Source organism: Chrysochloris asiatica, unplaced genomic scaffold (genome assembly GCF_000296735.1).
Source record: "Chrysochloris asiatica unplaced genomic scaffold, ChrAsi1.0 scaffold00002, whole genome shotgun sequence".
In the NCBI taxonomy this organism is placed as follows: domain Eukaryota; kingdom Metazoa; phylum Chordata; class Mammalia; order Afrosoricida; family Chrysochloridae; genus Chrysochloris; species Chrysochloris asiatica.
This window is the reverse complement of record NW_006408520.1, coordinates 30,797,010-30,810,187: the sequence shown is the minus strand read 5'-3', so window position 1 is coordinate 30,810,187 and position 13,178 is coordinate 30,797,010. Positions and strand designations below refer to the sequence as shown.

Sequence of the window (13,178 nt, the reverse complement as noted above, 5' to 3'; positions counted from 1 at the left end):
ACATACATACATACATTATGTATGTACACATACATATATGTTATCTCCTGTGGGTATACTTGGATTTCTGGTGTGGTGCTATAGGATCAGCATTGGATTGCGAACCACAAGGTTGGCAGTTCTAATCCCCCAGCTGATCCTTGGAAACCGTTTACAGGATCAGTAGGAGTCAAAACCGACTCAAGGACACTTAACGAGTATACTTAATCTTTTCTTTTGTATATGTTGGATGTTTTCCATCATACTTTTAAAGAAATATGTAAGGAAAACAGATGATTCCGAAATACAGTGTGTAAAATTTGTAATACTGTGTGTTCAGCAAAATACTGCTTTCTCACTTCATTGTTTAGTCAATAACTTTCTTATTCTAAATTGAGCTGACATCAGTAGAGTGCCAAGGTATCAAGTTTCATGCTAATAAGGTTCAAAACTAAGTAGTTTAAGAACTATGCCATTTATTCATTATAAGCAATAAGAATAGTAGGAAGACAATTAAAACTTTTACATTTCCAAATAATAATTTTCATTCACATCAAAATTATACCTTAAGGAATAGGTCATTCATTATCTCTTTGGCCAACTGTCAGTCAGAGTTATTTTCATGTCACTTAAAATGGTTCCAGTCTTTTGGTGAGCAGAGCACGTGAACGGTTTGTGCCAGTCAGGGCCTCCTCATATCGTGCTACAGTATCACTAATGAAGTACTGTGAACTAACTGTGTATCAAGGTAAAGTTTAAGGAGTAGTAGGTTTATATTTCCAGTTCTGACTCATAGAGACACCCTGTATAGGGTTTCCATGGATTTAAACTGCCGACCATGTGGTTTGCAGTCTAGTGCTTATCCTACAGTGCCACATAGAAGTCTTCTAAACTAAAATAATAAAAAAAACTTAGTCGTTGTGTTTGTAGAATCTTATTATATAATTCCGTTTACATAGTTTCTTTGCTTCTCCCTCAGACTTTCACAAATAATTTGTTGCAAATATCCATATTTGCTAAACTTTTATTCTTTTATGTTTTCTATCATTAAATGTATTTGATGAGATTCTTGAAAGGTAGTATGTGAATAACAAAGAAAATAATAAGCATGTCTTCTGACACAAATATTGAAGCATTTTATTTCCCCACTTGTTAACTTTCTAATTGCTGGTTCTCTGAAATATTCTTTCAGAGAGAAACTTGCCCTAAAGCCTATTGTATCAGGTAAATTCAGTAACTATTTCTTTAATCACTATTATATTTATTAACATTTTTAAGTGATTGTTGCCATTCAGTACCTTTAATTTCATTGTGTTTCTAAAAGAATGCCATGTACAAAGATTGACTTAATACTGCTTTTTTATATTGCTCTATCGATTTTTATGTGGGAGAAAAAATGAGGCTTTCTGCTCAAAGATTTAAAGCTGGGAAAGTCATATACAGGGTCGCTGTGAGTCAGAATCGCCTCAACGGCACTTAACAATTGATTTTTATATTACTATTCTACTCTTAGTTATTACATATAAATTCAGTATTTCTACAGAGAAATTACACCCTTGGGAACCCTGTACAGGGTCGCTATGGGTCGGAACCGACTCGACAGCACTTAACAACAACAACAGAGAAATTATTATTTATTGTGTATAAAGTTTGTATAAATTATTCTATAGAAATAAAGCAACTGGAAGGTAAATCATCAGAGGATTGTATACTCTTTCCTTCGACTTGACATAGGTGATTCTTATCATTATGCCTCAGTTCAATTGTCACCTGCTCAGAGAGGCTACTTTTTATCCCCATCTCATATTCTTAAACTCCTCCCTCTCCTTCCAGGCTCTGGTTGTATATCCCTCACCTTTAAATCCTCTCTGATTCTCCTGCTTCCTCCTCTTAGAAAGTAATCCTTCCTTACTCTTGCATTCATATTCACTCATTCACTCACTCAGGAATCAATAGGACCCACCTAACCTGGCCCTAACCTCCACCATCATTGTATCTATGTATCCTTATTATAAGGAGCACTGGTAGTATAGTGGATTAAGAGCTGAGCTGCTAGCCCCGGGATCAGTAGTTTGAATCTACTAGTTGCCCCATGAGGGAGAGACGAAGCTTTCTGCTTCTGTAAAGATTTACAACCTTGGAAACCCTATACAAGGTCTCTGTGAGTTGGAAATGACTCGACACACAGCCACTACCACCACCATCCTTATTATGAAATTATCCTGTTTATTTACACATTTGTGTTAAAATGTGGACTACCTAAGAACAAAAACTTTGTTTAGCTGCTGCAACCCATGTGCTTAGTTTAGTGCCTAACGCATATTCAAGTACTTAATATTTTTGAAGGAATACATGCAGTGAACATACTTGCTTGTTAAGGGAAGTTTATGCATATGGTTCAGGTTTTAAGTTACCAGATGAAGAATTTTTCTATACTCATAGGACTTCCTATATAATGTTCTCCTAGTTATATTCTCTTTCTTCCCCTCCTGTTTGCTTTATATGGGAGATTTTTATTTTAACCATTGAAGGTACACTTTGAATCTACAACCTCTGTAGCAGGGCTATCACTTAGAATCTTCTGGTATTTACAGAGAAGACCAAAGTTTGCTTTCTTATCCTGACCTGAGAATCAGGTTCTTTTTCCCAGCTTCCATTTACTACAGTACAAGCTTATGAGGTTAAGCAATCTGGTAGCGTAGTGGTTATGAATCAGGCTGTGAACTGCAAGGTCAGCAGTTTGAAACTACCAGCTGCTCCGCAGGAGAAAGATGAGGCTTTCTGCTCCCATAAAGATTTATAGCCTTGGAAACCCTTTTCAGGGTCGCTGTGGGTTGGAACCGACTCCACGGCACTTAACAACAACGATAGCTTTGGGACTGCTGTTCTCAGTTTGACTCAGGACTTAGCTCCAGCCCAATATAAAAAAGACCTAAGGCTTGAAGAAAGCTACTTAAGCTATTTCTGGTCCCTAAACAGGATCTTCGGTGGGGTTTCAAACAGAAGTCTAAGAATAAAATTCTAGTGAATCTTTCAGATTGAAGTGTTAATTGGTAGGGAGAAAAAAAGTATTTATCAAAACAAAAAAAAGATGATGAAGGAAATATAATAAAAACTCAAAAAATTAAGAGCTGCAAAAGAGATTTTAAGAAAAAGGGATTTAAACAAAAAGATGATTATTATATTTTGTTAAGTAGAAATCAGTTATGACTAGTGATAATGCAGTTAGTTTTATTGATTCATTGGGCTAGGGTGGCAGAAAACCACATATTTGAAAGGAAATTATACACAAAAAATAGCTCAAGTCATCACGTCTAATATTTTGATTTTAAAAAGCCAGAAATTTCTATAAACTACACAGAAATCTTTTACCTCTTTATGATCATATAGACAATGCAGCTCAAAAAATAACCATACCCAGAAGAACAAAAATTGATCTATTGAATATACTTAACTATACATGATGATCCTTAAGAAATGCCTTCAGTATATTATAGTCCACAAAACCAATGTTATGCATCCTACTTTGGTGGAGTAGTGACTGAAATCTTAAAAACGCATGAGTGGCCAAATAAGGTGCAACTATTGGTCTCTCCATGTGCCAGAAGAATTAATCAACTAGTCCAGTGTACTAATGGAGCACATGAATATCAGTCTCCATGACTCTGAGACCAGAAGAACTAGATGGTGCCCAGCTGCCACTACCAACTGCTCTGCACATTAGAAGGTCTCTGGTAGACTATGAGAAAATGTTGAACAAAACTCAAAACTAAAAAAAAAAAAAGACTAAGCTTACTGGTAGAAAGAGAGTGGAGGAAACCTGAGATTCTGACCCTTGGTCCCCCTTTAGATCTGGGATGGAACTCATCCTTATGATCCAATTTTCAGTGAAGCAGTATAGGGAAGACAGCAACATTAGGTATGCTCTCCATGGTCAACCATTCAAGATCAAAAGAGCAACATTTACCTAAGGACAAAGTTCAGAAGGATTGGAAAGGAGGGTGGAATGGAAATAAGAACCACAAGGAGGTAATGAGCTACCAGGAAGGGGACTGAAATCATTGAGATGCACCAAAGTATGTGATATGTTGGATGTGGAACTGGTAATCTTTCTGTGAACATTCACAATAAAACACTTCAAGAAAAGTGCCTTCAAGTATGAATAGGATATGTTCCAAAAGTTTGCTTATATATTTCTGGAACATATCCTAAAAGAAACCATTTAAATAATAGTTTCCCAGAACATTCCATAAAAGCAGCTCTAACTAGATTTGATTAAAGCAACAATAATACATGAGATACAGTTAATGGAAGCAGCACTTTTTTACTTTAAATTATAATTACCAAGCACTGAACAAAGTGATTTTTATATATGATCTTATTTAGTCCTTAAAAGACTGTAAGATATGTTTGTCTCTTATATGATAGAGGGTCTTTTGAATATCATAGCAGTGCAGTTATTCGATGTCAGGATTTGAATTCAGCTTCAACTGACTTAAAGCTTTTACTTTTTACCACTATGTTCTTCTACCTTATATGTACAAAACATTTGCATACTTAAGTAGGCTATGCTAGATTTTTTACTAAATTTATACCATGTATTTTAGCCAAAAAATTAAGGGTGTGTGAACTATATGGTAAGGTCATCATAAATACATAAAAGAGGTATGGATACATTTCCATAGCGACAGAAACTTACCATTCATAACCACTGCCATACAAACAAACTTAAGGTACAATGATTTGTAAGTTTGGGGTCTGTTTAGATTTGAATTTGCTTTTCAATTGCTGATATGTTTCCTTAAAATTTATTTATTTTATTTTTAATCAATCACAGTTTACAGAAGAAAAGCTTGGCCAGGCAGAGAAGACAGAATTGGATGCTCACTTAGAGAACCTCCTTAGCAAAGCTGAATGTACGAAAATATGGACAGAAAAAATAATGAAACAAACTGAAGTGTTATTGCAGCCAAATCCAAGTAAGAAACTTTTTGCCTCTTGTCTGTCTTACCAGTTAATCTTAAAAAGTACTTTTAGTGAATTTCTGTAATGTAAAAAAACACAAACAACTATAAAGAATAAGTCCACGAAACATAACATGGGTGAATCTGGAAGACATACTAAGGAACAAAAAGGACAAATATTGGATGGTTTCACTATTATAAAAAGGAGTAGGTTTACACACAGAAAGCAAAATTCTTTGATAGTCACTAGGGATAGAACAGAAAAAGAAAGGGAATCACTTTTCTAGATAGGAGATACTTGATATATTTGAGATGGAAAAGAAAACATTGTAGTGAATATGGTGGAAATCTACACAGCTTGACCAAGGTCAGTGACCACAGTAAGAAGTATACAAGAATAAGGGACAATTTTAATAAATTCTACAGCATATACATAGTGCTGTGGGATAATGCACTGGACCACAAGGTTGGTTTGAACCACAAGGCCAGCAGTTCAAATTCACAAGCCACTCCTTGGAAATCCTATACAGGGTCGCTGTGAGTTGGATTCGACTCAACAGCACTTAAAAACAACAACGACATAGCATATACATTAGCGTATACAACCCACATGTTTGTCATACTGTGGTGGCTCGTATAGTATTTCTGTGATGCTGCCAATGGTGTTTCAGATACCAGCAGGATCCCCATGGCGGATAGGTTTCAGCAGAGCTTCAGATTAAGACAAACTAGGAAGAAGAAATAGGAAGTCCACTTTTGAGGAGCTTTTGTTGTTGTTAAGTGCCATCACATTGGTTCCAACTGAGCTATCCTTTGTAGGGTTTCTGAGGAGTAGCTGGTGGGTTTGAACCACTGACTGATCTTATGGTTAGCAGTCCAGTGCTTATCCTATAGTACCACACCAGGATTCCCAGGGAGTAGCCTCTAAAAACCTTACGAATAGCAGTGAAGCATTGTCATATATTGTGTTTAAAGATGAACCCCTCAGGTAGGAATGTACTCAAAATACAACTAAGTAAGAGCTGCCTCCTCTTAAGTAGAGTTGACCTTAATAACATGGATGGAGCAAAGTTTTCAGGACCTTCATTTTCTGATGAGGTACAACTCAAAATGAGAAGATTCAGTTGCAAATATCCATTAATAACCAAAACGGAATGCGTGGAAGTATGAATCTAGGAAAATTGGGAGTTTCCAGTAATGCAATGGAATGCATAAAAATCGATCTCCTAATCATTAGTGAGCTGATATGGGCAGGTATTGGCCATTTTGAATAGGATAGTCATATGGTTTACCAGGATTAATGGATTCAGAAGTAACAGTGTTACATTCATCAAAAAGAACATTTCAAGACCTATCTTGAAATACTATACTGTCTGTAATAGGATAATAGCTATATGCCTACAAGGAAGACCAGTTGATAACAGCAATTACTCAGATGTACACAACAACCACCAAAGCCTCAGTAATGATGAAATTGAAAATTTCTACCAACTTCTTTTGTCTGAAATTGATCAAACATGCAATCAAGATACATTGATAATTACTGGTAATTGGAATTGCAAGTTGGAAACAGAGGCAGGATCAATAGTTTGAAAATAAGGCCTGGTGATAGAAACAATGCTGAAGATTACATGATTGAATTTTGTAAGACCAATGACTTATTCACTGCAAAGACCTTTTCAACAACCTAAATGGCAACTACATACTTGTACCTTGTCAGATGGAATACCCAAGAATTAGATTGACTACCACTGTGGGGAGAGACGATGGAGAAGCTCACTGTGAACTGCCAAAACAAGTCTAGAGAATAAAAATCCAAATAGAAGAAAGAACCAAAAGTAACACTTTAACCCAGCATCTCCAACAATTAGAAAAAGACCAGCGAATTAAGTAGTCATCAGAAGAAAGAAAGAATGAAGATTATGGTAGAAATATATGAAACAGAAACCATATAAAAGTAGAAGGAATCAGTAAAACAAGAAGTTGGTTCTTTGAAAGGATTAATTAAATTGACAAACCATTGGCAGCTAACAAAAGAAAAGGAGAGAGAAGATACAAAAACACAAATAAAAAATGATATGGGTGACATCACAGCAGAATCAGCAGAAACAGAAAGGGTATGCATAATACTATGAAGAATTGTACTCTTAACAGATATGAAAATCTAGAAGAAATGGACACATTTCTAGAAACATGCTTCCTAAGACTGAAGTGGAAAACTTGAACAGGCCTATAATAAGAAAAGTTGATCAAGTCATTAAAAAAACTCCCAACTAAAAAAAAAAGTCATCAGATGGCTTTATTGGAGAATTCAGCCAAACGTTCAGAGAAGAGCTGACATTACTTCTACTCAAAATATTCCATAATATAGAAATTGATGAAAAAGCCCCAAATTAATTTTATGAAACAAGAATAACTCATATCAAAACCAGGCAAAAACATAACTTAAAAATAAAATTATAGACTGATGACCCACATGAACATAGATGCAAAAATTCTCAACAAAAATCGAGTCAGTAGAATCCAACAGTGTAAATTAAAAAAAAAAAAAAACATCATGACCAAGTGGGATTCATACCAGGTGTGTAGGGATGGTATGGGAATCAGAAAAGAAATCAACATAATCCACCATAAAAATAAAACAAAGGGAAAAAAATCTCATGACACTTATCAATTAATGCAGAAATGGCATTTGACAAAATCCCACACTCATTCCTGATAAAAACTCACCTAGAGGACTCCAGACTCATTGAAAGAGAAAGGCTGTGTGCTGGCAGCCAGGAGCCAGGCTTGCAGATTGTGTACCTTCCAAAAACACAGAGGGAATAGAAGCAAATACTGTTGAATGATTGAATGACGATGCATGGTCGGGATTGTAATTATTGCAATGAAATGAAATATAATAGGATGAGTGTAAAACCACTGTTCTCACATGTAAACTGTTACTCAATTCACAATAAAAGCGTTAATAAAAACGTTAAAAAAAACTACATAGAATATAAAAAGAAAACTCAGGTAAATAAGAATAGAAGGAGAACTGCTAAACATAATTAAGGGCATATATACAATATCATCGGAGTACTGGTGGTGGCGCTCTAGGATAAAGCACTACACTGTAGGTCAGTGGTTCAAACCCACCAGCTGCTCCTCAGAAACCTTATACAGGGTTACTGTGAGTTGGAACCAACTCAATGGCACTTAACAACATACAAAATCATCAGCCAGCATCACTCTTAATGGTGAGAAACTGAAGTCATTCCTCTTGAGAACAGGAATCAGACAAGGATGCCTTTTATCACCACTCCTATTCAATATTGTGCTGGAAGTTTAGTTAGAACCATAAGGCAAGAAAAAGAAAGGAAAGGCATCTGAATTGAAAAAGAAGTAGTAAAAGTCTATTTGCATGTGTCAGGATCTTACACATAGAAAATCCCAGACTCAGTAAGAAAATTAGTGAAACTCATTGATCAGCAAAGTGGCAGAGTACAAGATAAATACATAAAATCAATCGGATTATAATAACAACCCAGAAGATTAACTACTGGGAACGAATCTAGGGAAACAAAAGATCTATTAAAAAAAAACAAAACTACAAAACACTTGAAGAAACAAGAGAGACCATGCTCATGGAGAGAATACCTTAACATTGTGAAAATGTCAATACTACTCAAAGCAATCTGTAGATATAATGCAGTTCCAATCCAGATTTCAGCATCATTCTTTAAAGAGATGGAAAAACTAATCACTAACTTTATATGGAAAGGAAAGAGACCCTGAATAAGCAAAGCATTATTAAAAAAGAACAACAAAGTAGGAGACTTCTCACTTCCTGATCTCAAAACCTACTGCACAGCCACAGTAGTCAAAGCTGCTTGGTATTAGTACAGTGAAAGACAACACAGGTCAGTGGAGCAGAATTGAGAACCCAGAAGTAAATCCATCTACCAATGGTCAGTTGATCTTTGACTAAGGGCCAAATTTTACTAAATGGGTAAAAGATAGTCTCTAACAAATGGTACTGTCAGAACTGGAAATCCATTTGCAGAAAAATGAAACAAGACCCATATCTCAGATTAAAGACAAAAATGAACTCAACGTGGAATAAAGACCTAAATATAAAACTAGAACAATAAAGATCAGTGAAAAACTAAGGACAAACTTACGGGCCTCTGATACATGACATAAATACACTATCAAATATAACGGAAAACACACAAATGGAAGACAAACATCAGATACCTGGGACCTCTTAAAAATTAGGCATTTTTGTGTATTCAGAGGATTTTACCAAATGTGAAAAGAGAACCCACAGACTGGAAAAAAAGTTTGTCAATGACATATCAGACAAAAGGCTACTCTAAAATTTCTACAGTATTTCAACACCTCAACAAGAAGATGATAGATGTTCCAATTAAAAAATGGATGAGGACACGAGCAGACAACTTCACCACAGAAGACATTCAGTTGCCAACAAACATGAAGAAATGCTCATGATCATTGGCCAGTAGAGAGATGCAAAGCAAAACAACAATGAAATCTCTCACCCAGCATTAATAACAAAATTAAAAAAAAAACACAAAAAAAACAGAAAATAGCAAATGATGGTGAGGGTGTGGAGAGACTGGAACCTACATACAGTGTTGGTGGAGCCGTAAAATGGTTGCTACCACTGGAAAATAGTATGGCACTTTCTAGAAAAGTTGGCAATAGACATACTGTATGACCCAGCAATCCCACTATTTGGTATATATCATCAAGAAAAAAAGAACTGTGACATGAATATGAACACCCATGTTCATTCCATCATTGTTCACAAGAACAAAAATAATTGGTGCAGTCAAGTCGATTCCAACTCAGTGACCCTCAGCAGAGGGTTTTCGTGGAGCAGCAGGTGGGTTTGAACCACTGACCTTGTGGTTCGCAGTCTAGTGCTTATCCTATAGTGCCACGTCAGGAGTCTGGTCAAAAAGATGGTGACACTTACATGCCCATCAACTGAAGAATAGTTAAACAAATTTGTTAACATACACAATGGAATACTGTGCAACACTGAAGAATAACAGTGAATCTGCATAAACCACCTTCAACATGATGAACCTAGAGAACATTATGCTGAGTGAAACTAGCCAAAACAAGGCTAGGGGCTGAGTGTGGAAAAGACTATCAATTGTTTATATGCAGTCAGGTTGAAGTTGAAGACAGTTAAAACAAGTGCACAAGAGCCAAAATCTGACCTTGAGTATGGTGGTGGTGGTGATGTACCGTGGAGTCGTTTCCAACTCATAGCGGCCCTGTACAGGGTTTCCAAGGCTGTAAATCTTTACAGGAACAGAAAGCCTTGTATTTTTCCCGTGGAACATGTGGTTTCGAACTGCTGACCTTAAGGTTCGCAGCCCGATTCATAACCACTACACTACCAGAGCTCCTTGAGTATATCCCACCTGAATTTAGAGCCCATCTTAAGAACAGATTTTACACATTGAATATTAATGACTGAAGACCAGAGGAGTTGTGGGAAGACCCAGAACATTATACATGAAGAAAGCATAAGGTCATTAAAAAGACAGGAAATAAAAGACCAAAGTAGATGTCAGAAAACACTGAAACTTGTTCTTTAAAGTAGCTAAAGCAAGTGAAAGAAATTATGAAGTAAAAACTGAACAGAAAAATTCAAAGTGCAGTTAGAGAAAGCAACATAAAGTATTATAATGAAATGCTCAGAGACCTGGATATTAAAAATGGAATGAGTGGAAATGAATATGGAAAAAGTACATTTCTCAAACTGAAAACACTGAAGAAGTAATTCAAGTCTTGGATTGCAATATTGAAGGATTCCATATTTGGGAAATGTTGATGATGCAGAAAGCACCAAAAGAAGATGAAAGGAATACAGAGTGTACCGAAAAGAATTTGTCTATGTTCAGTCATTTTGAGAGGTAACATAATCAAGAACTGATAGTATCAAAGGAAGAAATCCAAGCTTCACAGAAAACAAGGCTCCAGAAATTGATGATGAAGACCAATTTAAATATTTCAACAAATTTCTTGGCATAGCCTAGTGAGTACTTCCAGTGCTGAAATCAGTTGGTTGAAACATTTCAACAGAAAATAAAAATTAATAGAACAATATCATTAACATCATAAGTAAAATTTTGCTGAATATTATTTGGAAAATGCTTGCAGCAGTACATCAACAAGGAGATGACAGAAATTCAAGACGGACTAAGGAAGAGGACATGGAACCTGGGGTATCATGCTGTCAGCTGGACCTTGGCTAAAAGCTGTTTATTTACCAGAAACATGTTTACGTTTTATTGACTGTGCAAAAGCATTCATGTGTGGATCCATCCATATGTGAATCATAACAAACTAGGGATATTAAAGAATGGAAATTCCAGAACACTGAATTGTTTTCATGCGGAACCTGTTCATAGAACATGTTATCAATAGGCAGTCGTTGGAACATAAGGGATTTTTCTTTGGTTTAAAATCAGGAAAAGTGTGTGTCAGAGTTGTACCGTTTTACCATACTAACTCATTGTGTATGCTGATTATATAAAGAAAACATCAGGATTGGAAGAAGACTCATTAACAACCTGTGATGAGCAGATAACACAACCTTGCTTGTGAGCACAAAGAGGACTTGAAGAATTTACTGATGATCAAAAACTGCATCCTTCTGTATGAATTATAACTCAATATAAAGAAAACAAAAACCCTCGTAACTGGACCAATAGACAGCATCATGATAAACAGAGAAAAGATTGAAATGTCAAGGATTTAATTCTACTTTAATCTACAATCAACATTCATGGTGGTAGCAGAAAATAAATTGAACAACGTATTGCATTGGACACATCGGCTGCAAAAGACCTCTTTAAAAGAATAAAAGAACAAAGGTGTCACTTTGTGGACTAAAGTGCACCTGACTGAAGTGGTGATGTTTTGAGTCCTCTCTCATACATGTGAAAGCTGAACAATGAATAAGGAAGGTGGGAGGATAATTGATGACTTAAGATGGTGTTGGCAAAGAGTATTGAAAGTACCATGGACTTCCAGAAGAACAAACAAACCTGTCTTCAAGAAGTACAACCAGAATGCTCCTTGGAAGCAAGGATGGTAAGGCTTCTTCTCACGTACTTTGAACATGTTATCTAGAGTGACCAGTCCTCAGGAAAGGACATTATACTTTGCAAAGGAGAGGGTCAGAGAAAAAGAAGAAGACCCTCAAAAATATAGATTGACAGTGGCAACAACAATGGGCTCACACGTAACAAATGTAAGGATGGCATCGAGTTCTGTGATGGCACAGTGTTTCCATCTGTTATACATAGGAAACAGGCTCAACATTACCTGACAAAACGTTGCCTGTACAAAAGTAACATCACATTACAATTTTGTAACAATAGTAATAACAAAAAAAGTGTGTAATGATTACATAGGTAGCTATGGATGCTTATATGTATTTAAGAAAGCACATGGATGTGCATGTATGGTGTATCTGGTGTTAAGTGCCATCCAGTTGGTCCTGACTCATTGCAACCCCATATAGGGTTACTGAGGCAGTAAATCTTTGTGTGCTGCATACAAATGAGATGGCCTCAAAAAATTTATAGAAAAATTCCATTCAATTCCATTTTTCCATGAGCTTTTTTAAGTCCTTTCATATACAACAAAACACAGGGAGGGCACAGTTATGGAGACTTCTTAGACATATCCTAGCAACTTGTAGGATTGGTTTACTCCATTAAAAGACATGGAACCATAGACTCAGGGAATAACTTAGCTAATTGGTATAACATAGTTCTCAAAGATACTCTATATCCTAATTTGGTGAGTAGTATAAAACTAGTCCACAGAACTAATAGCTCACACAAACCACAGCTTTTTCTAACCTGAGACCAGAACTAAATGATACCCAGCTATCACTACCAACCATTCTGACCAGGGACACAATAGAAGGTCCCAGATAAACTGGGAGAAAGATGTTAAACAAAACTCAAATATCTTAAAAAGACTAGACCGTGACCAAAAGATACTCATTAGGTTAAACATTGGAACTAAAGCTATTTCTGGAGGTCACATTTCAGCCAAATAATAGATTCATAAGTAAAAATAAACAATATTATCTATGAATAATTTGTTGTTGTTGTTGTTATGTGCCGTCGAGTCGGTTCCGACCCATAGCGACCCCGCACAGGGTTTCCAAGGCTGTAAATCTTTACGGGAGCAGAA

At 36.1% G+C, this 13,178-nt stretch overlaps 1 protein-coding gene across 4 annotated transcripts in view; it reads left to right on the top strand.

Annotated features, from left to right (window-relative positions):
• SH3GLB1 (SH3-domain GRB2-like endophilin B1) overlaps positions 1–13,178 on the top strand; it is a 63,772-nt gene that overhangs the window by 5,752 nt on the left and 44,842 nt on the right. For 3 of the 4 annotated variants that reach the window (XM_006830987.1, XM_006830986.1, XM_006830985.1), the window contains exon 2: positions 4,817–4,958. The exons of the other annotated variant lie outside the window; for it this stretch is intronic. In XM_006830987.1, coding sequence (XP_006831050.1) covers positions 4,817–4,958 — 142 coding nt within the window. The remainder of the gene's footprint in view (positions 1–4,816; positions 4,959–13,178) is intronic. 4 annotated transcript variants of the gene reach the window in all.